At 38.1% G+C, this 23,702-nt stretch overlaps 3 protein-coding genes across 3 annotated transcripts in view; 2 read left to right on the forward strand and 1 right to left on the reverse strand.

Annotated features, from left to right (window-relative positions):
- LOC115924191 (aqualysin-1-like) overlaps nucleotides 1-11,820 on the reverse strand; it is an 18,299-nt gene extending 6,479 nt beyond the window's left edge. The window contains exon 1 of the mRNA XM_030986072.1: nucleotides 11,570-11,820. Within this exon, the coding sequence (XP_030841932.1) occupies nucleotides 11,570-11,695 (126 nt within the window). The 5' untranslated portion in view covers nucleotides 11,696-11,820. The remainder of the gene's footprint in view (nucleotides 1-11,569) is intronic.
- Nucleotides 11,821-15,614: 3,794 nt separating this feature from the next.
- LOC115924192 lies at nucleotides 15,615-16,891 on the forward strand. Its single transcript, XM_030986073.1, has 2 exons — nucleotides 15,615-15,700; nucleotides 16,279-16,891. Exons 1-2 carry the CDS (start codon nucleotides 15,615-15,617, stop codon nucleotides 16,889-16,891), a joined length of 699 nt encoding a protein of 232 aa, XP_030841933.1.
- A 2,517-nt stretch (nucleotides 16,892-19,408) lies between these two features.
- Nucleotides 19,409-22,916, forward strand: LOC578793 (alpha-(1,3)-fucosyltransferase 6). The gene is made up of 2 exons (XM_003731224.3): nucleotides 19,409-19,462; nucleotides 20,768-22,916. Exon 2 carries the CDS (start codon nucleotides 21,152-21,154, stop codon nucleotides 22,313-22,315), a length of 1,164 nt encoding a protein of 387 aa, XP_003731272.2. The 5' UTR covers nucleotides 19,409-19,462; nucleotides 20,768-21,151; the 3' UTR covers nucleotides 22,316-22,916.
- Nucleotides 22,917-23,702: the final 786 nt, after the last annotated feature.

Genomic DNA, 23,702 nt, shown 5'->3' on the forward strand with positions numbered 1-23,702 from the left:
ATATTTTAATGCAGGCGCAGAGCTAGGATCTTATTTTAGGGAGGGGCGGTAGTGAGCAAGCGAAGCGCGCTCGTTAGAGGGTGTCGGTGTTAGGCCTCCCGCGCGAAGCGCGGAAGCTTAGACGTTTCCCTAAATTATTAGGAAAAGAAGACGATTTATTGTATCGTTCTTGACCCGTCTAAATGAAGTTTTCCCCTCCCGCGCGAAGTGCGGAAATTTTGGCGTTTCATCAAAATATAGAGAAAGGAAGACGATTCGTCGTATCGTTTTTTACTCTTAATCCTTGTTTGAATTTAGTTTCCCCGAAAATGTTAAATCTCTGATTTCTTTTGCTGATATTATAGGAAAGTGAAACTTCGAGAAAATACAAGTATTGTAGTTGTAGTCACTCTCGAAGTCGTCACAGCGGATACAAAGTCACAGTTCGTAGGGAAAAAAAATTGTCGGCCGACCGACAATATACATCTCACCGACTTCAAACTTCTGCATTGATATAGTACACGAGGATCGAGCAAAAATACCGACACAGCTGACCCGACACAGCAACATATTTACCCGTGTCTTTTTTGCTTCCTTGACGAGACGACTCCACCCAACGACCCCCTTTCTTTTACCCCACTCCTGCTTTCTCAGGCTCTTACCTTCCCCCTCCTCTCTTTCACACCCCCCGTTTCTTTTGTTTCCCTTTTCTCTTTTTTTTTTTCCTTTTCTTTCTTTTCTTTCTTTTCTTTCTTTTTCTTTCTTTCCTCTCCTCCCTCTTTTATTTTCTTCTCTTTCTTTCTTCTCTTTTCTTTCCTTTCTTTTCCTTTCTTTCCTTTCTTTTCCTTACTTTCTTTTCTTTTTCTTTTCTTTTTTCTTTTCTTTCCCTTGCCCTTTCTTTTTTCCCTCTCCCTTTTCTCTTTTTCCCGACGGCAGCGCAATTTTACCGATAATATCCTGAGAGGTGGGGGGGTGTCGCACCCCCACACCCCCCCCCCCCCCCTTCCCTTTGGCGACGCCCCTGTAATGCTTTACTTGCAGATGGTTTACCTAGTAAGATGCATGTGCTTGCTTGCATTGAGGTCATTTCAGGTCTTACATATTGATGAGCGAACTAGGAGGTATGCGCGTATTGGGGAATGTGGCTTGCGGCTCTACTTTAAAAAAAAAACTTCCCACGACATGGAATGAGTGTTCAGTGTACATCATATGGGACGTACAGTGATAGATGGAAAGTTATTTCAGTATATTCGAAATGACTTCGAGGTAACTCCTTTTTCCTCCCACATCCTTATCCTTTATTCTTTCTCTTGCGTTTAGAAACATTGTATGAAGCGCATTATAAATGTAATGTATTATCAGGTGGGCTTTATATAATACAGATCACCTTATGTTTTCGTTAGAATATTTTTCTTATTTCTAACCACTTTATTGTTAGCAAGATAACTTGAAAATGGCTAAATCAAATGCCTTGAAATTTGACACACATATGTATAGGCATGAGGAAAGAGCACAATAAGGTTTTCAACCTTGACCTTGATTGATAACGTCATCCAGGCGCAATTTTGTGAAAATCAAAATATGATCATATCTTCATAACGAAAAGACATTTCTCATTCATATTTACCAGGATCAAGGTCAATATCAGTCCGGTCAATTTCACGTCAAAAAACGCGAGCGTACGCCATTATTAGCAAAAGCATTTCATAAAGAATCGCGCGCACGCGCATGCGCGCACGTTTTCGTTTGTCACGGCCGAACGCAAAATAATTCATCCTAGATTCTTTTTTGACACAGTATTCCTCATGTCTTCCCGAACAATTTGATACCATGTTTATCTCTTTATGACCATTAATAAGGGAATGAGCGTCCGTTCAAGATAAACGTCCGTGCGCGCGTGCTCATGTAATACATAGCATATATGGGCAACAACATGCCTACACAAAACCCTTTGACTCTTTGGGATGGACAGGAACCCACAATTGTTTTTCATATTCGGATAGAGTATGAGTCGGAAATGTGATTCCATGTCTCATTTGGCCATTAAGTATATCGTGTCATCATCATATTGACCTTGGAACTCAAAATACGAATTTGCATATTATGACGTCAGCATATTTATGGAAAATTGATTGTATCTCTGTAAATATTGATTGATTCTCTTCTTAATGTTGATATCTTGTAGTTGAGGCAATTGTCTACAAGTTAACTGCATATTATTTTTCATTTTGATGACATCATCATAGTGAAAATTGCGTTTAAAGGTAACTTGACAGATTTTCTTAATTTGCGTGTTAAGCCTGTGGAAGGTGCCAATTTAGTTCAAATCATGGATCTACATGACATTAATCTTTGAGCACTATCTAGCTTATTTGTGCTCTATGTTCTCCTAAATTTTGGTATATTATAGCTGAGACTATGGGCTATAAAAGTTGTGTCTTTTGTTTTTTGATCAGATGGTGGGATCATGTCACAATTTTCAATTGAAAGTTAAATTCGCAAATTTTGTAGAACATTGTAGGAATTATGCATATGTCACGTTTGTCCTATTTGTGAAATATAAACGTTAGCAGTTTTCTAGTATTCAAATTAAACAAGGAAACCCCTTTACTTTCTATACTTTACTGTCAGACACTATTGAGTGACTGACCAATCTTTTTTCCTCTGGTAATAAAATACATTATATGAGCTTAAAGGATACATGAGCATTTGTCCACATCAATAACCCACTTCTTGTAATGGCCCAAAATAATCCGATTGAATCTATGCGCAGCACAATCTAGGTAAACATGACGGGTAGAGCATTTCATGGAAGAAGATGAAATTGTGAAAATGCATTATTCGTTATGTCAATTAGGGTCAAAGGTGTAACTGCTTATTGTATGGGGTCAATTGTCATATATCGTCTCAATCTATCTTCCATAGATCCATAAGGGTCAATATACTACACAGTTGAAATTTTTCATATGGATAGACCTTAAAGGTAAAGACCAGTTATGGTCATGCGATTGCATTGTGAAAGAAACGTTGTGGAATCGATCAGAAAAGGTTGATCATCTAGCATATACGTATTGGTGTGTACTGCAAGGTTTTGGAATCATCAAAATGATAAGAAATTTGGCCCAGTCTTCGTAAAGTTACAAGTACTGTACACAGAAAGATGTATATGGGACTATACGCACACGTGCGCGACACGTGCGTTTATCTCTCACAGACCATTGAGATAAACTAATTTACAATTTACAATTTACAAAACCGGAGTGTTGGCTCAGTCAGTAGAGCGTCCGCCTCACAACCGGAGGTCGTGGGTTCGTGGGTTCGTGGGTTCGAACCCCGGCCGCGTCATACCAAAAGACGTTAAAAGATGGGAGTTGTTGCTACCTTGTTTGGCGTTCAACAATAAGGGATAGAGTAACGTCGATCTGGCGCTGCTCAGTGGCTGCCGGGCTCACGATCAATTGGGCAAAAAGAATTTCCGTTTCGGTTTAATAAAATTTGGAGTGGACTATAAGCTATTATTATTATTATTATTATTATATCAATTAGTAGGCGGTTTCCCGGCAAAATTGTTATCATCATGTATTAGTCAAAACATATTCTTTCACATGATTGGTAATAGGAGCTTCCATTTCATTTTTTGAAATTGGGGCGTTTCCAATACTGGTTTTTACCTTTAATAGGAAGAGCATTTTAGAAGATAATATAAAAAATCGTGAAAATACATTCTTCATTATTTAAAACATTAGCATACGTATAACCTAAATTGTCAAAGTAACAAATTCAAGTTATTATTATTCCCATTCATTATTCTGCCATTAATTTGTTCGCAGGATATCTCATGAATGAATAAAGCCATTATCATGAAACTTGCCATGATGATTAATATTAGCATAACTTAGAATCGTGACACTTTTCAGTAACTCAAAATCATCGTGACGTCATCCAGGCGCTATTTTGTGGAAATCAACTTTTAATCATATCTTCATAACGAGTCATCAAAACTGAACCATATTTAAAACACATGAACTTCAGGTCAAGGTTCGACATAACATCTCATCAAAATCCGCGCGCGTCTGAATTTTAAAATGCTCAAATTCACTTTTTAATCAAAACAGAGTATGTTCTAGGCCATTTAAAGAATTTCGAAAATTATGCACGCGCGTTTTTGCGTGTAACGCCATTACACAACAAAGAAACGCAATTTTTTGTTCATTCATGATATTTCATAACGGAATGCGCGTCCGTTTAAGATAATTTGCCGTGCGCACGAGCACATGTAATACATAGCATATATAGGCAAAAACATGATTACACAAAATCCATCACAGCTCTTTGGGATGCACCTAAACCCCCGATTGTTCTTTTATTTTGCAATTATGAGTCGGAGATATGATTTCATTTCTCATTTGGCCAATAAGTACATTTTAACGTCATCATAATGGCCTTGGAAGACAAAATACGAATTTGCATATTATGACGTCAACATATTTACAGAAAATGATTGTATCTCTGCAAATATTGATCAATTTTCTTCTAAATTTTGATACGTTGTAGCTGAGACAATTCTTCACAAGATTATTACCAATATTTATTCATTTTGATGACGTCATTAGATTGTTTGCTTAATATGCGTCTTATGCCTATGGGAGGTGAATGATACTACATTCCAGTCTAGACTTGTTCATTATGTTGCGTATGTAGTGCGTCGAAATATCAGTTAAATGATTGGTAGGCTCTGCAATCAGGCGAAAATTTGAGCTTGTTTAGTAAATTAATCATATAACAATTGTCTATCGAATACCTGAAGGGGGCGCTATACCACTTTTAATCATTGTCATCGTCATTTAAAACAATAAATCATCATCATCAATATCTTTATTATCGTATTTATGAATATTATCATTAGATCATGATCGGCAGACTTTCATGATACAAAAATAGCATACGTATCACCTAATTCGTCAAAGTGACGAATTAAAGTCTAGTTATAATTGTTAATCATCGTCATTTAAAACAATAAATCATCATCATCAATATCTTTATTATCGTATTTATGAATATTATCATTAGATCATGATCGGCACACTTTCATGATACAAAAATGGCATACGTATCACCTAATTCGTCAAAGTGACGAATTAAAGTCTCGTTATAATTGTTAATCATATCATTATCTGTATTATCAGCATATTCTACAATGGCAGTAGTATAGTATAGTCATGTAGAAGTAGGCCTAGTAGTAGAGGTATCATTCTGATCATTATTATTCTGATTATCTTTTGCAATACGTCTAGACGATAAACTCATGACAATTGACAATTGTCATGAATCATTGTCTTTAAGTTTACCATTAAATGCATCTGGTTCGAATTTTGCTCAGGTATTCGGTACTGGATGATTTAAATGGTAGAAATTAACTTGTGTCCTATTCATTCTAGTCTTATTCATTTGCATTATGTTAATTCATTCAAGTTTTAATGTTTCTGAATGTTTTCAAGACAATATCTTTTGTATCGATCATAGTTCTATGTAGCTTGATATCTCACGGTAATTTTTGAGAGAAAAGCAATGCAAGCAATGATTTCTGAATTGTAGCGACAATCGCGTTCGCCTTTGCTGCTCTTCAATAATATTTGACAAGCAGTATTAATTAATTTATCAAGGACTCATGGTACATTCGTTTAACAGTTGATTACCCTCTGTTGATTCTTTTGTTCGGATTATTTGGCGGGGAAAATAGAAGTGGATGTATTATTATTCTTATTTGTTTATCGTCTCTACGATGCTCTTTGAATCAAAAACAGCTTTTAGTGTTAGGCTTCCTGAAAGAAATTTCAATTGTTGTTAAGAAATTTTTGGTTGCACTCTGTAGATTATGATGATGTGTTTGATATTTTTTTCAATACAAGATCAAACACATGATGAAAATCTACTGGCTGCATACCAATAAGTTCTTGACAACAATAACAAAATGTGAGCTAGTGCTATTCGGTGTGGCGTACACATGGCAATCACATGGTAGATAAAATTATGATCATCAGTACTGGGTCAAATAAATTAAAGAGAACTGAATTTGAACCCGAGCCATAGGCTATCCCCTCTCGTTCTCTCTCCCTCTCTCTCCCTCTTCGTCGCCTTACTTTTCCCTCTTTTACCTTCCTGTGCATTTTTTGTATGCCTCGATAATACAGAAAATAAACAATAAGATTCTTCCTCTTCCCCTCCTTCCTAGTACATGTATTAGGAGTAGTATTAGAAGCAGTATCACAATAATAATGACAACAATTATTATTATGGTTGGTGGTGTTACTAATGTTATTTTTGTAATTATCAGGTGGGCTGTATATCATACAGACCACCTTATAATTTCGTTAGAATTGCCTTTGTTATATATTTATTTATTATCAGGTGGGCTGTAGATCGTACAGACCACCTTATAATTTCGTTAGAATTGCCTTTATTATTTATTTTACTTATTTCAAACCACTTTTTTGTAAGCACGATTACTTGAAAATGACTCAATCAAATGCCTTCAAATTTGGCACACATATATGTATAGGCATATGTACAAAACACAATCACGTTTTCAACTATGACCTTCACTGATGACGTCATCTAGGCGCCATTTTGTAAATTTTTCTGAAAATCTACTCATGATCATATCTTCATAACCAAAAGCCATTTTGGATTCATATTTATCATGATTAAGGTCAATATTCGTCCAATCAATTTCAGGTCAAAAAACGCGCGCGTGCGCGTACGTGCGCGTGTCAGTGCGCGCGCAAAATATTAAAATGCTCAAAATAGTCTCAAAAAATTTAACATACGTTTTAGGCCATTTAAAGCATTTTATAAAAAAAATCTCGCACACGCGCATGCGCGCGTGTTTTCGCGCGTTCTGGCATTTTGCAACAAAGAATCGCAGATTTTTCTTTATCATCATATTTGGCACATTTTTCCAAGCATTTTGATACCTTGTTAACATATTTCTGACCATTAATAACGGATTGAGCGTCCGTTTAAGATACACGTCCGTGCGTGCGAACTCTTGTAATACATAGCATATATGGGCAAAAACATGCCTATACAAATCCATTGTAGCTCTTTAGGATGTAAGGTGACCCCAAATTTTGTTTCATATTTTGTAAAATATGAATTGGAAATATAATTTCTTGTCTCATTTGACCCTCAATTAACTCATGACGTCATCATAATGGCCTCCGAACTCAAAATTCCAATTTGCATATTATGACATCAGCATATTTTTGGAAAATTGATTGTATCTCTGTAAATATTGATTGATTTTCTTCCAACTTTCGATATGTTCTAGCTGAGATAGCTCACTGCGAATGCATTGGGCATGATTTTTCATTTCGACAAAATGGCGTATTTTTGCGATTAAGGAGGAATATCAATTTTTCACTTTTTGCGTGTATTCTCTATGGGACATGACTTTTTTCAAAACTGGATTCTACATTCCCGTCTTTCGCGAGCAATATCTCCGTCGTTTTAGCTTCGTTTACGCTGAACTTTAAGTATGTTGTAGCTGAGACAATTAGCTATCTCAAATGTGCCCTTCATTTTGTCTCAAATTTTAGATAGACCAGCCCACCTATACTTGTTCAAAACAAGTATTACAAATCTAGTTATTATTATTATCATCAACATTGTCACCGGAGCAAGTGTCGCTTCAGGCGGAGCAAATGTCGGCGGAGCAATTGTCGGCGGAGCAAATATTCCCGGAGCAATTATCGCTTTTTGCGGAGCAATTGTCGGCGGAGCAAATGTCGGCGGAGCAATTGTGGGCGGAGCAAATGTCGGCGGAGCAACTGTCGTTCAAGGAGCATTTGTCACCGGAGCAAGGGGCGTACGCAGGGGGGGGGGGTTTGGGGGTTCAAACCCCCCCCTTTGGTATTTTTATGTATGTAAACCCCCCTAAAAAATCCTAAAACCCCCCCCCCCCCCTTTGTTCAATATTGATTCTCATCTCAATTTTAATGAGCATATACTTAATTTACATACATCAGTATCGAGGAATATTGGAATATTGTATAATTTAAAACGATTCCTTTCTGAAAGATCAATGATTATATTATACAATTCTCTAATTTTATCACATGTTAAATATTGTAATATTGTGTTGGGTAATTGTCGTTTAACAAGAATTAATTCCTTATCTTTGCTTCAAAAGAGAGCGATTCGCATGATCACTAACTCAAATAATATATCACACAGGGAACCTTTATTTCATCGTTTAAAAACATTAAAAATACAAGATATTCACATTTTTCAGACAAGCATTTTTATGTATAAATATTCTCATAATCAACTGCCATCCTTATTTCACAACATTTACAGTTTAAATTCAAACATTCACACATATCTCACCCATTGTTCAACAAATTATCACTTAGAAAATCCTAAAATACTTTTAGCCCAAAAGTCAGAAAGACATCATGGACCAGATGTTTGGAACTCCTTACCAAATTCATGAGGCATTGTTCATCTCTCTATTCTTTTAAAGCATCTCTTAAAAAACTCTCATATCGAAGAATCTACATAACTGATTGCAACATGCTTCAGAATGTACCATAAGCATCTGAAGGTTCAAAATTGTCCAGGGCCCTTAAGACTTGTGTCGTTGTTATTGTTATACCTTGGACATCACGGGATATGTTCTTTTTCTCTTTAATACAATTACAAAAAACTGATAACTGATTGCAATTTGCGGTTTCGTACACCCCCCCCCCCTTTGGAAAATCATGGATCTGCCCCTGGCCATAAAATGATGTCGCATGATGCCGTGAAACAAAGAATCGTCGGGAATCCATTTCTAATGTATATCCGAAAAGGCAAATAAACTTATCCTTATAAATGTTTGCTATGGGAACAATCAGGACAACTTATTCAAGATGATCTGGTTCTCATATTTGAGGTTAAATGAAGCATATCTTCTTCTTCTTTACATTGATAGGTGATTAACGGATAACGATTAACGATTAAAAACAGAAACAAGATTAACTTTAAAGGATTGTTTGATAATTGCCTTTTCAAACCTATAATATCTTTATTTTGACACTAATGGGTGATTAACGATAAATTATTCAAATAAAAACAGGATGGACTGTAAAGCAAATAAATTTCAGAGTTTCTGCTCTTGACAAGTCCCGTTGTATAATTCTTGAAGCAATCACTAATCTGTCATTGATACCTTAAAATGGCAACACTGCATTTCAGCAATGGACACCTTAAAGACAAGATTAAAAATGATATAGAAATGCGAAATGATTATGTTTATCTTGTGGATTTTAAGGCAGTTCACTACAAAAGTTGTTTCCTCAAAACTTATGACCTCTGGAAATCAAGATTTGATAGGAATCTAAGACAAAGATGAATATAATGGTAATTCTGATCAGGACCTGGATCTAAATTACTCACTTCATTTATCTCTCTTTTGGGAGGATAAAAGACCACTGATAGGGCTTAGTATTGTGGTATAACAACAAAAATAAAAACAGATCTGATCAACTGCTTTTGGATGAAACACAGCAGCATAATATTCTCATATCCGGAAAATTTTAACCGGAAATATAGATTTTGATTACAGTCTGATTACATAAAATAATGAAGGGGATTTTGTTTTGTTTCATTGGTAGGCAGTAAAGTCATCTGACTGATATACAGTGTTGGTCATAAAGGTGGAAAAAAATTGGTTACCCCAACTTATGGAATGATTTTGAAAATAATTTATTCCTAATAGATCTAGATTATAGTAAACATCCTCAGATTTTATTGAATAATAATTTGCGAGTGTTTGTTTTGCGTGACTGCAAAAGCATGTGTAGCCTACTATGCTTATCAACTGGGGGACCTACGTCCTTAAGTCATAACTGACAGCAATGAGGATTAATGCCTCACAAAAGGGCACTAAACTGGCACATCGACACATGTGGCCATGCCATGAACCATATTGGATGGCCGTACGTTCTTCTGGGGACCGGGGGAAATGCAATGAATTATTGATAATTTATTGCATTTTCTTTTCTTTTTTTTTATTTGTGGTGGCGGCTTCCTACCCTAGCCCCCGTTGCGTACAGTCATGATTCAGTGGCAAAGCAATGGCTTCATAACTGTGAGGCCCCAGGATCAAAACCGTGTCGATGTGCTATATTAGTGCCCTTTTGTGAGGCATTAATCCTCATTACTGTCAGTTATGACTTAAAGACGTAGGTCCCCTAGTTGATAAGCATAGTAGCATACACATGCTTTAGCAGTAACGCAAAACAAAAACTCGCAAATTATTATTCAATAAAATCTGAGAATGTATACCATTATCTAGATCTATTAGGAATAAATCGTTGTCAAAACCATTGCATAAATTGGGGTAACAAAAAATTATCCCATCTTATGACCAACAGTGTATATTTCATTTAAAGGTATTACAAAGTTTTGGGAAATGTTGAAAAATGGGTGGATAGTGATTCTTAACAATTTTGATAAATTTGGATGCCCCTGTGGATGTATTAAAAACACCAGAATTGTAGCCCCTTAAACAATTCTGCTATCGAGAAAAATTGAATATAAAGATTTACGGTGCTCCCGGTAAATTTTGATAAATTTCAAATAGCTCCTACGCCGTATAATGGTAGCTGCGACCATGAAAATCTCAGAGTATGTAGTTGTGGTACATTATTTCCGAACGAGAATAGCTAATCGGTCGATTTTAGTCAATAAACATTGTTTTTATAGCTTAATTAATATCTTGACCTTGAGAGGGAGCTATTCAACATAAAATGTTTATTATTTACAATTTCATAGCTTTAGAGTCGATTTCGACCGCGACAACGATCACTGAATATTGTAGGATCGCATATGCTTCCAATATGTTCATTTGAACCAAATTCATGACCCCATACCAAAACTTTGTATTACCTTTAAAACACCATGACAAGACATTTCAGACAATACAGGCCCACATTTATTTTGTAAGAGTTAATTGGTCCTTTTTTATACTAGGCGCTTAAAGATTAATTTCTTCTTCACTAAACCCATGTTCTCATTACTTTATTGATCAATCTGTTTGAATCCTTAAAATGATCAACAAAGTTCTTAGAAGATATAAATTTTATCTATCAAGAATAAACCATACTGTAACAATTATTTCATGTATTTGTTTTAAGAAATCGTACCAACATAATGGGCAACAGTGTATGTTGTAATGGAAGGAATCACAACTGTTATTATTTTCACGGGTTTTCCCTGTACTGGTCTGCCTTTGATTGCTTTTGCTTCCTCATGTTACCCGTATATAATAACTTAGATCGAATGGATTCACGGAACAGGAATATCGAAATTAAAAAAAGAAATATCTAACCAAATTTGATCATCATTAATTTTTGTGCAGACATACTTTCATGATTGCAGTACACGGTCTTATCGTCATATTCTGGAATAAACATGTATATTGACACATTTTCATATTCTTTGATTATTTTGATTATAATACTTTGATTAATGTATGCCTATAATGTGTTTACATTATCAGTACAAATAAGAAGCTATCACAATTTTAAAAATAAAACAAACATACCTTTAGAGCAACAATGTACTGGCCTGGCACCCGATCATTATCTGACTTCTGAAACAACTTCTCCCACTTTGGTCTCGCTTCCACTGTAAAACCCAACAGGACCAGGATTAGGATCTGACGAATCATGTTGACTCCAAGACCAGATTATCGTTAAAGTACTATACCTAAATATTTAGCCTCTCTCTGATTCAACAGGGAAGCTAAAAATGTAGTCCGCACTGAAGTCAAGAATGTATCAATATGATCCAGGCAAATGTTAAATACCCACGTGATGAACGAATCGAAACAGAGGAATTGTTTGCAGTCGTGTAGCGTATCTACGAAAACCGATTAGAAGGGGGCTTCTGTGGATGGTGGGGGCGGTTAGAACACTAATTCCTGGAGTTGATTATGTTGTGAGCGATGTCGAGCAGAAAAACAAGCGACATAATGATTGAGTCCCCCAACATCCCCAAATATGAGGTAATGAACGCAGATCGGAGCATACCCGGCGGGAGCTGAGTGGGCTGCAACCCTCATCCCCTCCCTCCCCCAACAAATCTTAATGTGAAATTTGGGCAGCTGCCATCTATGGGCAATGATGTGGGTATTTTTATTTTCATGTCTTATTTTGTATACATGATGACATGAAATTACATTGCCACTGATATAAATGGTCAAAAACTTTTTTTTTTTACGAGAAAGTTCGTGACTAAATACGGCAGCTTGTCAGCAGGAACAATTCCTCTGTAGGGCCATGCATTATGATTAAGGCATACCCACATAGAAGATTTTTTTAATGTTGGGGGTCGGGGCAAAATGCAATGAATTATTGAAAATTTATTGCATTTTATTTGTTTTTTTCGTTTTTGTGGGGGCGTTGACGTACCCTAGCGCCCGCTGCGCACCGTCAGGTTCAAGGAATAGAAATGTCATTTTATAAATTGAAATAATCAAAATTGAAACTACTTTTGCGTAGTCTGCCAGATCAGGCATTAATAAGAATTAAATCAGTGATGTGAAAGACTAGTCGACACACCCTTTCGAGAAAAGACCCCCTCTTTTCTCGAAAGGGTGTGCTAAGACGGTCCTCCGTTCTCAACGCACCCTTTCGAGAAAAGCGGGGGCCTTTTATGAATGGGTGCGTTGAACTCACCACACCGCGCCGCACCGCACCGCACCCTTTCGATGAAAGCCAAGGATGAGGATAATCTCGATTCGTACAAACACCATTAACTATTGACTATTTACTATTAGCCATCGGCCTTGCTGATCTGCCGTGTGTCTGTATATATTTACATCCTGTGAACTTTGATCTTGTCGTCCTGAATTCCAGTAGTTTTCATTTCATATTATCGCTGTCCTTATCTCTCTCTCTCTCTCCCCCCCCCCCTCTCTCTCTCTCTCTCTCTTCTCTTTCTCTCTCTCTCTCTCTCTCTCTCTTTATTTTTGTAAAGATTTGGGGTCTGTGTAATTGTACTCAGTCGTCTTGTTGTCTGTCCCTATAATATGTTGCCCACTAGCGTACTGGTGGTGGGGCATGACTTATTTTCAATTACAAACAAGTGATTTATAAATATTCGTGATATCACATGATTTTCAAGAAAATGCGCGTTTCTCCATTTCTGTTGCAAACTGACACATTCCCAAATAGCCAGGAAGAGCATATGTTTTTTTATAGTCACTAATGGGCCTTAGGGCCACTAACATTAACACTAGTAAATAACCGTATATCCAGTTTAGCGAAAAATCTGGATACCCGTATGTCCGGCCTAGAGAAGAGCTTAAAGAGAAGATCGCGGCCCGGCCCCCCCCCCCCCCCCCCCCCCCCCACTCAGGTTTCAAAATGACCGCATGCGTGTTGCCAAAATGTCCTTTTCGTAACAAAAGAAAAAGGTCGAGCCGTATTGACTTTACACACCGGACTTTTGCTGAAAAGGGGGGGATGCTGAAAAAGGCTCGTATACAAAAGAAAAAGGTCGAGCCGTATTGACTTTACACACCGGACTTTTGCTGAAAAGGGGGGGTCGGTTGGAACACGCATATGCGTACCCTAAATAACACTGAGTGGGGGGGGGCCGGGGATCGCGGCAGCTCTAGGCTGCCGGCGTACGCGAGGGAATGCGCAGTCGCCTGCGCACAGGGTTTGCTTTGGATGTGGCGAGGAGGGTCATTTCCTGAGGGAATGTTTCACAGGCGCGGATCCAGATGGGCGAGCGGGTCTTGCCCCCCCCCCCCCCCCCCCGGCAAAGAAAAAGAAAAAAGAGAGAAAAGGAAGGAAAAGAAGGAAAAGGGAAAGAGGAGATAAAGGGAAAGAAAGAGGAAGAAGAAAAGAAAATGGGGGAAAGGGCCTTGCCTCCCAGGCTGTTCCCCCCCCCCCCCCTCATCAAAAAAATAAGAGAGAAGGAAGGAAACGGAAAGAAAAAAGGAAAAGAGGAGATAAAGGGAAGGAAAAAAGAGGAAGAAGAAAAGAAGGGGGATATCAGTTGCAATTTTCCCGCCAACAAGCTGGGATTGGGGGGGGCCAAAAGGCCCTTGTCGCTCCCCCCCCCCCCCCCCCCGCCCCCGCCAAAAAAAAATGGAGAAGGGAAAGGGAAAGAGGAGGGCTAAAAGGGAACAAAAAAGGAGGAACAAAAAAAGAAAAGGGTGAAAAGAAGGGGAGATCAGTTGCGATTAATTCCGCTAACAACATATGGATCGGGGGGCCGAAAGTCCCTTACCTGCCTGTGTCACAAAATAATAAGATATCAAAATATGCTCATCTGACCGTAATTAAACGCGTAAAACCCCTGATCCTCCAGGGCTCTGCCCCCTCGACCCCACCAGGGGTCCTAAGGCGGCCCCTAAATGCTCAATGACCGTAATAAAATGCCTCAAATCCCTGAGTTTCAGGGGTTCAGCCCCCTGGACCACACGCCAATAAGTGACCTGCCAGTGTCATGAATAAGGTATCAAAATATGCTCATCTGACCGTAATTAAATGCCCATACCCCCTGAGCTTCTGGTGACTCTGCCCCTTGACCCCCTCCGGGGCTTTGCCCCTAGACCCCACGCCAATTTACACTACGCTCTACCTGATCGTAAATACGTTCAAAAAAAAAAAAAACGTTCAACTGGGCCTGCATGTAAGAGTGGGGTGATGCGGATTGTCTGTCAGCCCCCCCCCCCCCCCCAAAAAAAAAAAAAACAACTTATTTGCTCATTACGCCACTGATATTGCCCTATATATTTGCGAAGAAAAAAACAGTTGTGACATAATGACACAACTGAGTAGGGAAATCCGTCTATTAAATGCAATGCCTGTTATTGGTTTAATCAGAGCCATCTATACACATATACACATACACATCGATGTGTATAGATGGCTCTGGGTTTAATAAATAAATGGCGCCATCTATTGAAATGAGCGATCATGAAAATGACTTAGAACATAATCCGAGTTTGATATCTCTCATTGTGTAATGAAGTAGGCCTGCCTCGAGTTGATTTCTTAAAAGTCTTTGCAATCGTGGTAAAGCCGAATCCAGGGCTTCCATTGAGAAAAGGGATATAAAGAACATGCTGTGGAAAGAGTCGGTTAAAATCATCTATGGATAATAAATTATTCAACCATGAATGCCAAACTATTGATTTGCTGCATTTAACAGTGTAATACGACCATATAGACTTCTGATCTTGCGGCTGAAAATCCATGTAATGGATGCTTTAATTTTCAACAATTAATATCATTGTTGTTATTATTATTGTGCAGGAGGGATTGTTGCTGAGGATTCCTTCGTAAAAAAACGCTTATGACACTGACGCCACGCATTTTAAAGTGACCAAGCATTAACTACGGAGCCCGCGATAAAGAGAGGCTGAGTGGGCACGAGCACCCCCCCCCCTCCCTTCCCGCTCTGCTGTTCAGACTTAACGAATCGATGCCAATGGACCCCACTTTCTTGGACTCTACGCTCACGTTGGTCTTAATGAGCACCCCTACTCCTAGAATAGTTTCATGATGCCTGGACATCAATATACTACTCCATACCATTAATATCATCTTGTGTATTATGAGAATATCGAAATGAATCTTGTGGATGAAACGGAGGAGGTGGATGAAAAACATCTAAAGGTGATTATTATTGGAGATAGTCTCGTCGGGAAGAGCTCGTTTGTTGAAAGTTTTATCAATGGCAAGTTTAGACGCACTACAACTGGTGGTAAGTTTCCAGTAAGTTTCACATGCAGTTAAATGCAACCAAGAACACATTCAAATACAATCTCAAGATTCTGTCTCCCGGTTTTTATCAAGCATAATTATTTCATGCTCCAAAAGTAGTTGATGTAACACGCTAACACTTCCTTTATTTTAAACTCTGATATGTTTCTTGAAGTGCCTGTACATGAGGCTACCAAAGCGAAGGAGAAACTAGAAAGAGAACTCAGCTGGTATTTTCTATAAATCTATCACACTTTATTTATCGATGCAACTTCTTTATCTGGTAACAGTAACGATAAGAAAGTTAAACAAATACTTGACCGCATAATTCATGCACAGTTGTTAATCGATAGAGGGCACCCTCCTAAGGAAATCATCAGAGCAAAGATGACACTGGCAATAACATATCTAGGGACTTTAGAAATCAGTTGATACATAATTACGACCCCCATTTCTCAGATAAAGTTACTACATTTAAAATGTGTTTTAAAGATATCCTCATTTGTATTTATATTCTGGTTTGTCACAGACTTTTGAAAGACACCGCGGACAGTGAGTTCAAAGACCTCAATGAGATCCACTTCGCTTTACTCAGAAAGACGACTCCCATTGCAAACGTGAACATTACCGAGAAGTTTCTAGGTGACGATAGCACGTATAAAGTCAAGACTTTGAACACATGGCCACATGAGGAACACGTCAGCATCCACCACGCAAAGACAGTTTTGCTCGACGCCCTGTCTGCGATGAAGGCATTACATTCGATGGATATCCTTCATAACGACATCAAAGGTGATAACGTGATCGTCAAACAATCCGATCACGACTTATTCAGCGGGTACCTCATCGATCTGGGCAACGCGTCGACGACATTCCTCTCTGCTATCTACGATTTCGGACAGACGGAGAGAGATTATTACGACGATGATCCATTGTCGATTCATTACGCGCCAGAACTGATTTTTGATAATGCCGCCACGACTCGAGCGAGCGATGTGTATCAGATTGGACAGCTTATTTACATCATGGGAAATGATATGGGAAATGAAGATCTGAGAGATATTGGAGAGAGATGTCTCTATCGAGAACCTTTGTCACGTATTAAGCTACTGGACCTCATTGAATTCGTGTCTCAGTTATGACCATAATAGTTAAGAGCTTATGGTAAACAAGTTATAATAACATGAATAAAGATGGACAAAATCACATCATTTGAAATGTGGGTGTACAGGAGAATGATAAGATTAGCATGGAAAGATCGGAGAACTAGCAAAGAACTATGGCATGGTTTAACAAACTATCCTGATAGGACTATTTAAAGAAAGGAAGGCAAAATCAAAAGACATCTGAATCTATTCAAAGATTTATTGGAGATTTATATAAAGGAGACGGTACTAGACCAAGAGGGAAACCAAGAACCAACTGTGAGGAGAACATAAAGACATGGAATGGAATAACACTGCAGTTAATACTGCACCAGAATGGCAGAGAACAGAGATGTGTCCTCTTTTGCAGAAAGCCGACGAACAACCAGTCACAGGACGACTTATTTGAAAACTGATTCAATCTTTCATTATTTCGATCCGAAGTTTTTCGAACATAACGAGGCTAGATGCAAATAAATCTTCATCTCGTGTGGATGATTATATCTCTAAAGAACACATGTAATGATTCACAAATTCAGATGAAAGTTCATCGAATGTTACATGATTATTAGGCATTAAACAAATCAAGGGTATTGTTGTTGACCTGTCATCTTTGTACACGTTAATCTTGTTGTCTCATTTCGAAAAATCTGTGGAACAAAATGAACCAGTTGTCACTATTATGATTCTTAAACCTCACTCGTTGGGAGTTGACAATGAATGTTATTGTATGAGGTGTATCATATTTTACCCAAAAAAATTGAATTCAAACAATTAATTCTTGAATTTACGAAATTTCCGATATTATTTTCATTTTTAGGATATGGACCATTCTTATCGACTGTGAGGAAATGTTACAGGGATCCTACAAACATGTGAAACAACAATAACATTATTTAGTAGGACTAAATTGATTGCAATTTATCCGTCAATAGCCTGTAATCGAGAATGGAAAAAACGCCGTTTTGTAACTTTAATGTACTTGCAAATCCTATGTTATATTAGGCTTTGCATGGAAATATTTGTGTATGACAAGAGGAGTCCATTATGTTTTATATTACGTGAGATACATTTAGATCAGTATTGGACCATATTCACTGCCCTTCCTTATTCTATTCATATATCTACGCAAGCACAGATGGGTCAGATTTTTGTTTACAATTTTTGATCCTTTTATTCCTTTAGTTGTGAGAGTACAAGACAGCTGCAAGAAAATAATATATAACTATTTATCACGATATAAAGTTTGAGTTTGCTTGTAAAATTACTTTGTCAAGAAGAAAAATCCACCACTATATGAAAGCTGTAGCAACTAAAATAAAAAAGAACATCGGAAAGTAAATGACTTAACAAATGTTGCTATGCTATGTTGCTGGGGAACATTATATATAGTGTTAGTCATTTTTATGAAGAAAATATTATTGACTAGTAAAAGTTAACGGAGCTTTACGAGAATATAGCCATGTTACAATGATGATCATGACTCATGACTTTTATTCAATATCAAAGTATAATGTCAATTGACTATTATAAAAACACGGTTATGCGAAATAAGCGCAATCAAGATGATTATCATTGAGTTTAAGCCGATTCTTGAAATCGATCTTCATTGAGACTAAATAAAAGCAAAATGTCTTTGAATACTTTTTATAATGTTTGGTATGAAAAAACTGTTGAAATTTAGAAGATTTTTCTTAATAGATTTTGTATTATATAAATCTGAATGAGATAACTGTATGAGGACGCTGAGCAAGATATTGCATGGCTGTATGTATCGTGTGATGAGGTAACAAGAAGATGGGAGGGGAGAAGGAAGACAGAGAGAGAAGGAGATGGGAAAAGAGAAGGGGAGAAAGAGAGGGGAAGGGAGAGAAGTAGACCAAGACATGGGGGAGGGAGAGAGAGAGAGAGAGAGAGAGAGGGGGAAAAAAAAGACATATAGAGGGTGGAGACTTTCTTAGCGAATTTCCATCTCCCACCCCCCTCCCCCCCCCCCCCCCCAAAAAAAAAAGGATGATGAATGTAATTTTATTAAATTATGTACTTTACATAACACGGGAAGCTACCTTCAAAATCAATTCGGTACTTTTGTAACTAAATGTCTTTCTTTTTTTCTTTCTTTCTTTTCTTTTGGTGAGAAAAAGGGAAAAGGCTTTATTTATTTCTCGCTGATTTTCATAAGTACAAATTGTTTCAGCACTGCCATCGGCCTTTATCTTTCTTCAAGAAATAATATTGAATATCACTCTTTTCTTCTTGAAATAATTATAACCTGACCGCTTCATATACTTTATAGAGCATTTTCAATTCAAATGTAAATATTTCCTCTGGGATAATAAGATTTTGAAGAAGCTTTGTAAATCAATATTGATGAATATAAGATGGTCTTCCCCAGTCGTTGGTGGTGTCTTCCAATCGGATCAGTAGTGGTCGATATGTGAGGCCACAATGACTTAGCTCCGGTCACTTATTACCCTTCATTACTGGAAGCTGGTTTTCTTCGTTTTACGTGCTAAAACTAATACGAAAGGACGTATAGGGTGGATATGTTTATACAGACCATATTGAGTGAGTATTATACTTGATTAATGTCGAATTTGTCGATGGTTTGAAAAAAATGTCATATACGCGAAATCAAAGGATCTGTCATTTTCCGTTTAGAGTCGTGTCATAAAGGATGTCACGAACGGAACATAGGGGTATATAATTATGATAGGGGTGACAGATAATCATACGTTGCATTTAAAATTGTTTCTGCATCGAGAGTTCATATAGGCTTTTTCTGAAGTCAGAAATTACTTCTGATTATTGACTTCCAAAAAACGAGAGCATGAATATATTCTATCAAAATACGGTCATGTTCTTTTTCATGACTGTGGAAAACTGGCCTAAAAAATAAAATTATATAATTCATAATTAATCCAAAGATAACAAGTCACGAAATAGATAATTACATTTTATTATATATCATCATATCTCATTTATTACAACTTTATTATTTGAATGGGTATATTCTTTAAAATTATGTGTGATTATTATGTAATAAAACACACGTGCATACCGTGTATATATATATATACCAATGGTCGGTACAGGAGCTTCGCTCATTACTATTGATTTTAGTCCGTCTCCACGTTCCAGTAGGTCCTTATTCAGAATGGGCTTTAATCAATATCTAATTGTTTGGGGTTTTTACTTCACCCTGTGCATCTCTACATGTCTTTCACACTAGGGCCGTCGCATGCTCTTTCTTGAATCATTTCATGGGGTTTACTATGACTCCTAGGACGCGGAATGTGGCTTTTTCAATCAATATTATATCCACGAACTTTTCAGAGCTACTTGCGGGAGGGGGATTGGGGAAAAGTATGACTTCAGCATATTCCGAGGCATATCCAAACCTCTTATTACAATATAGCAGAATTCCTTGGGGCGGGGGCTTGTGCCCCCCGTGCCCCAGCTCCCCCGATCTGCCACTGCTATAATGCACAAATTATAATCATAAGTTCTGAGACGAAAACTTCTTGAAATTATTGGGATCGGGAACATAAGCTGGCTGAGAGAGTCGTAACAGTATCCAGTCAATACTGCATAATAGAATCATCAACTAAGAAAAATAAAGGTTGCACTCGAATAAACAATGCCTGTTTCGTCGTGATATTGTGTCTAGTTATCAAAAGTGATGATGATGATAATGACGAGAAAGTTTGGAAGGGACGACTCAATTCGCAATCGCTTGAAAACTAAATGATTTGCTGAAGTTGTATTTAGCCATTACGAATTATTGTAGGATCCTTGAGCTGTAAAATAACCGTTAACTTCTTGCCAACTTTAATAAATTTAACTCATTAATATCATTTGCTTCACCCGCAGACAATGTGCGAGATTCCATACGCATTTGAAGCCATCTTTTGTTGATGTACAAGCTACGTGAAGCTGAATCAGTCAACGCATCAACATGATGAAGCTTATGTACCAGCGAACACTGCTGAAGACAGTCACAGCGGTCCTATTCGTCATTGCCTGTCGTTTGGTCATGAGGGGTTATTCTGAGCAGAAAAAAATTCCCACCACCTCCAGAACATTGAAAATAGATTGGATGCCGACGCGCGAGAAAGAGCTCCATTTGAGACTGGAAAAGTTCAGATTTCACACGTGGAGAAGAAATATTACGAGCATATTCCTCAATTGGAGAATCTCAAGCTCAGTTCCGATGTCCTGAAAACGGAGAGAACTAATCGCGAGATTGAGTCGGAAATGGAAAGTGGTGGTCAATGGCTGGTTGAGACTTTGATAAATATGAAGCACAAGGTTTCCTTGCAGGAGAATAGACTCTTGAGTAAAATACACAAATCAGCAATCGACAGACAAAACAACAGCAATACCAGTCCAGACATTTGTGTAATCAAAGTTCTTCAATTGTGTAAGACGATGTGTGTACGGATGATCACAGAAGCTAACAAACGATGGACGAAATTTTCCTGTAAATTCTCGAACTGTCGATTTGAAACCAAGGTCGGATACTCGTTGAAAGACATTCAAGAGAGTGATGTGGTATTCATCCTGCCGGACTCAAGGGATTGGAAAGCTATCATTGAAAGCCGACCGAAAGGACAACTCTGGGTTTTCCACTCCAAGGAAGCACCGTTCCACGGCCCGGAACAGTCTCCCCCTCGCGAATTTGGGAATCCATTCAATATTTCCCTCACCTTCATGACCAGTTCGGATATTGGTCCAGCGTATCACTACTTTGACACAAGAAACCCAGAGCAAAACCCTAAGGTTCTACGTAAGACAAAACTGATGTCTTGGGCGTCATCCAACTGCAACCACACCAGCTGGGGGAGGACACGCTTCGTTCACGAGCTCGAGAAGCATCTTGACATCGACACGTACGGTCTATGCGGACGCCTCGAGTGTCCTCGCTTTTCAGAGGGTTGTTGGTCCTTTCGTGCGGATTACAAGTTCAACCTTGCCTTAGAGAATAGTCAATGTCCTGAGTACATCACGGAGAAGTTCTGGTACAACGCTCTTGATGCAGGCTCCGTCCCAATCGTATTCGGCCCACCGAGAGAAGACTACGAGCGTCTCGCTCCGCCTCATTCTTTCATCCACGTGGACGACTTCAAGACGGTCCAGGAGTTTACTGACTATATCCATCTCTTGGATCGTAACGATGACTTATACCTCGAATATTTCGCATGGCGGAGGCTTGGCCGAGTGGAGAAGTCTTCGCCAATTCTGACAACGCGTATCCAGACTGGAAGGAGGTTGTGCTACATCATCATGACGTTGCTCAAGAAGTCTTTGAGTCCAGATGAGTACCCTTGGAAGGACCAGCATCCGAACTTCCACGACTGGTGGCATGGATTGTGTCCGAAGGATTCTCAGAAGAGGCGCATCATGGATATAGATGTTTAATCATGGAAACAAGACTTGCTTCAAAATATTTTTGTCGTCTGATTTGAAGGGAGGTGAACTGACATTTGGAGTGACCTCCCTGAAAATATATTAAAGAAACTCATAAAAAACATTTTGTATTTCCTAGTGGGGAAGTCACCCAATTTTCCAAATGGAACCGTTTTTAAACTCTTTTTGGAATTATAGTCATATTTCTTCCTTCTGAAACCTTTGGATCGATTGCCTTTAGCGGAGTTTGGTAACTAATCCCAGGGTGATTTTCCCTAGATTGTTCGTTTTGTTGCAATGTGCAGCCATATTACTTTATATCATTTTGAAAAAAGTGGGGTAGATTCGATGAAAATCGACCCGTATGGGCGTCGGGTTTGTGTGGTTAGAGGGGTTAACTCGGCGACCGCGGTTGTGCTGACAACAGTATGTAAATTAATTAAATATGTAAGTAATTTTTAGGGCTCGGTGGGTTGAATCTCTTAAGAAACGTTCCTAGACTAAATAAAAATTAATAACATGCAAAGAAAAACTTGAAGAAACAGATATAATGTAATTGGTAATGTCTGCTTCGGTCTAATAAATGGTACCATATTTCTTTTTGAAAACATAATGAATTGTGTACCTGTCGAGTTGTTGCCATTGTTCCCTCTACCCTCTCTCTCTCTCTCTCTCCCTCTCTTCTGTTAATATTATCAATCTGCATATCATATTATGTATCTCTCTCTCTCTCTCTCTCTATCTCTCTCTCTCTCTCTCTCCCTCTCTCTCTCTCTCACTCTCTATCTATATACCTCCTTCTTCGTCTCTGTCTTCTCCTTCTTTTTCATCGTCTCCGTCATCTCCGTCTTCTTCTTCTTCTTCATCGTCCTGGTCGTTGTCGTCTTCTTCGTCTCTTTCTTCTTCTTCGTCTTATTCTTCGCTATTTCAATATCTGTCGTGTCTTCCCCTCTCCCTCTATCTTTCTATTTGACTCTCTTTCTCTCCGATCTCTATTTATTTCCACTCTCATTTCATACAATCTTAAATATAACTACGATCAGGACAATGGCATTTTTATCACTTTTGTGTGTAGATCTTTAAAAGCATCTCTTTTTATGAACAGATTACTGTGTGTAAAAAAAAATACAATGTAGTTCAAATTTGAAGACCTATTATTTGTTATTGTCCATTTGAAATGATGAAGAAACGAGTATAAGAATGCAAAACAGCTTCCATTATGTAGGTATGATGACTTTCATCAAATAGATAGATGTGGAACATTGATACAACCCCGCGTGTGACATAATGAAACAATTTCTTTGTTCAATAAATCGAGATCCACTAGGCATGCAAAGAAAGGTACAAAGTTACCATGCAATTTTGATATCAATATTAGGAGCCTTTGTTACGACAGTTC

Source organism: Strongylocentrotus purpuratus, unplaced genomic scaffold, assembly GCF_000002235.5.
Source record: "Strongylocentrotus purpuratus isolate Spur 01 unplaced genomic scaffold, Spur_5.0 spur5_scaffold_15, whole genome shotgun sequence".
NCBI lineage: Eukaryota > Metazoa > Echinodermata > Echinoidea > Camarodonta > Strongylocentrotidae > Strongylocentrotus > Strongylocentrotus purpuratus.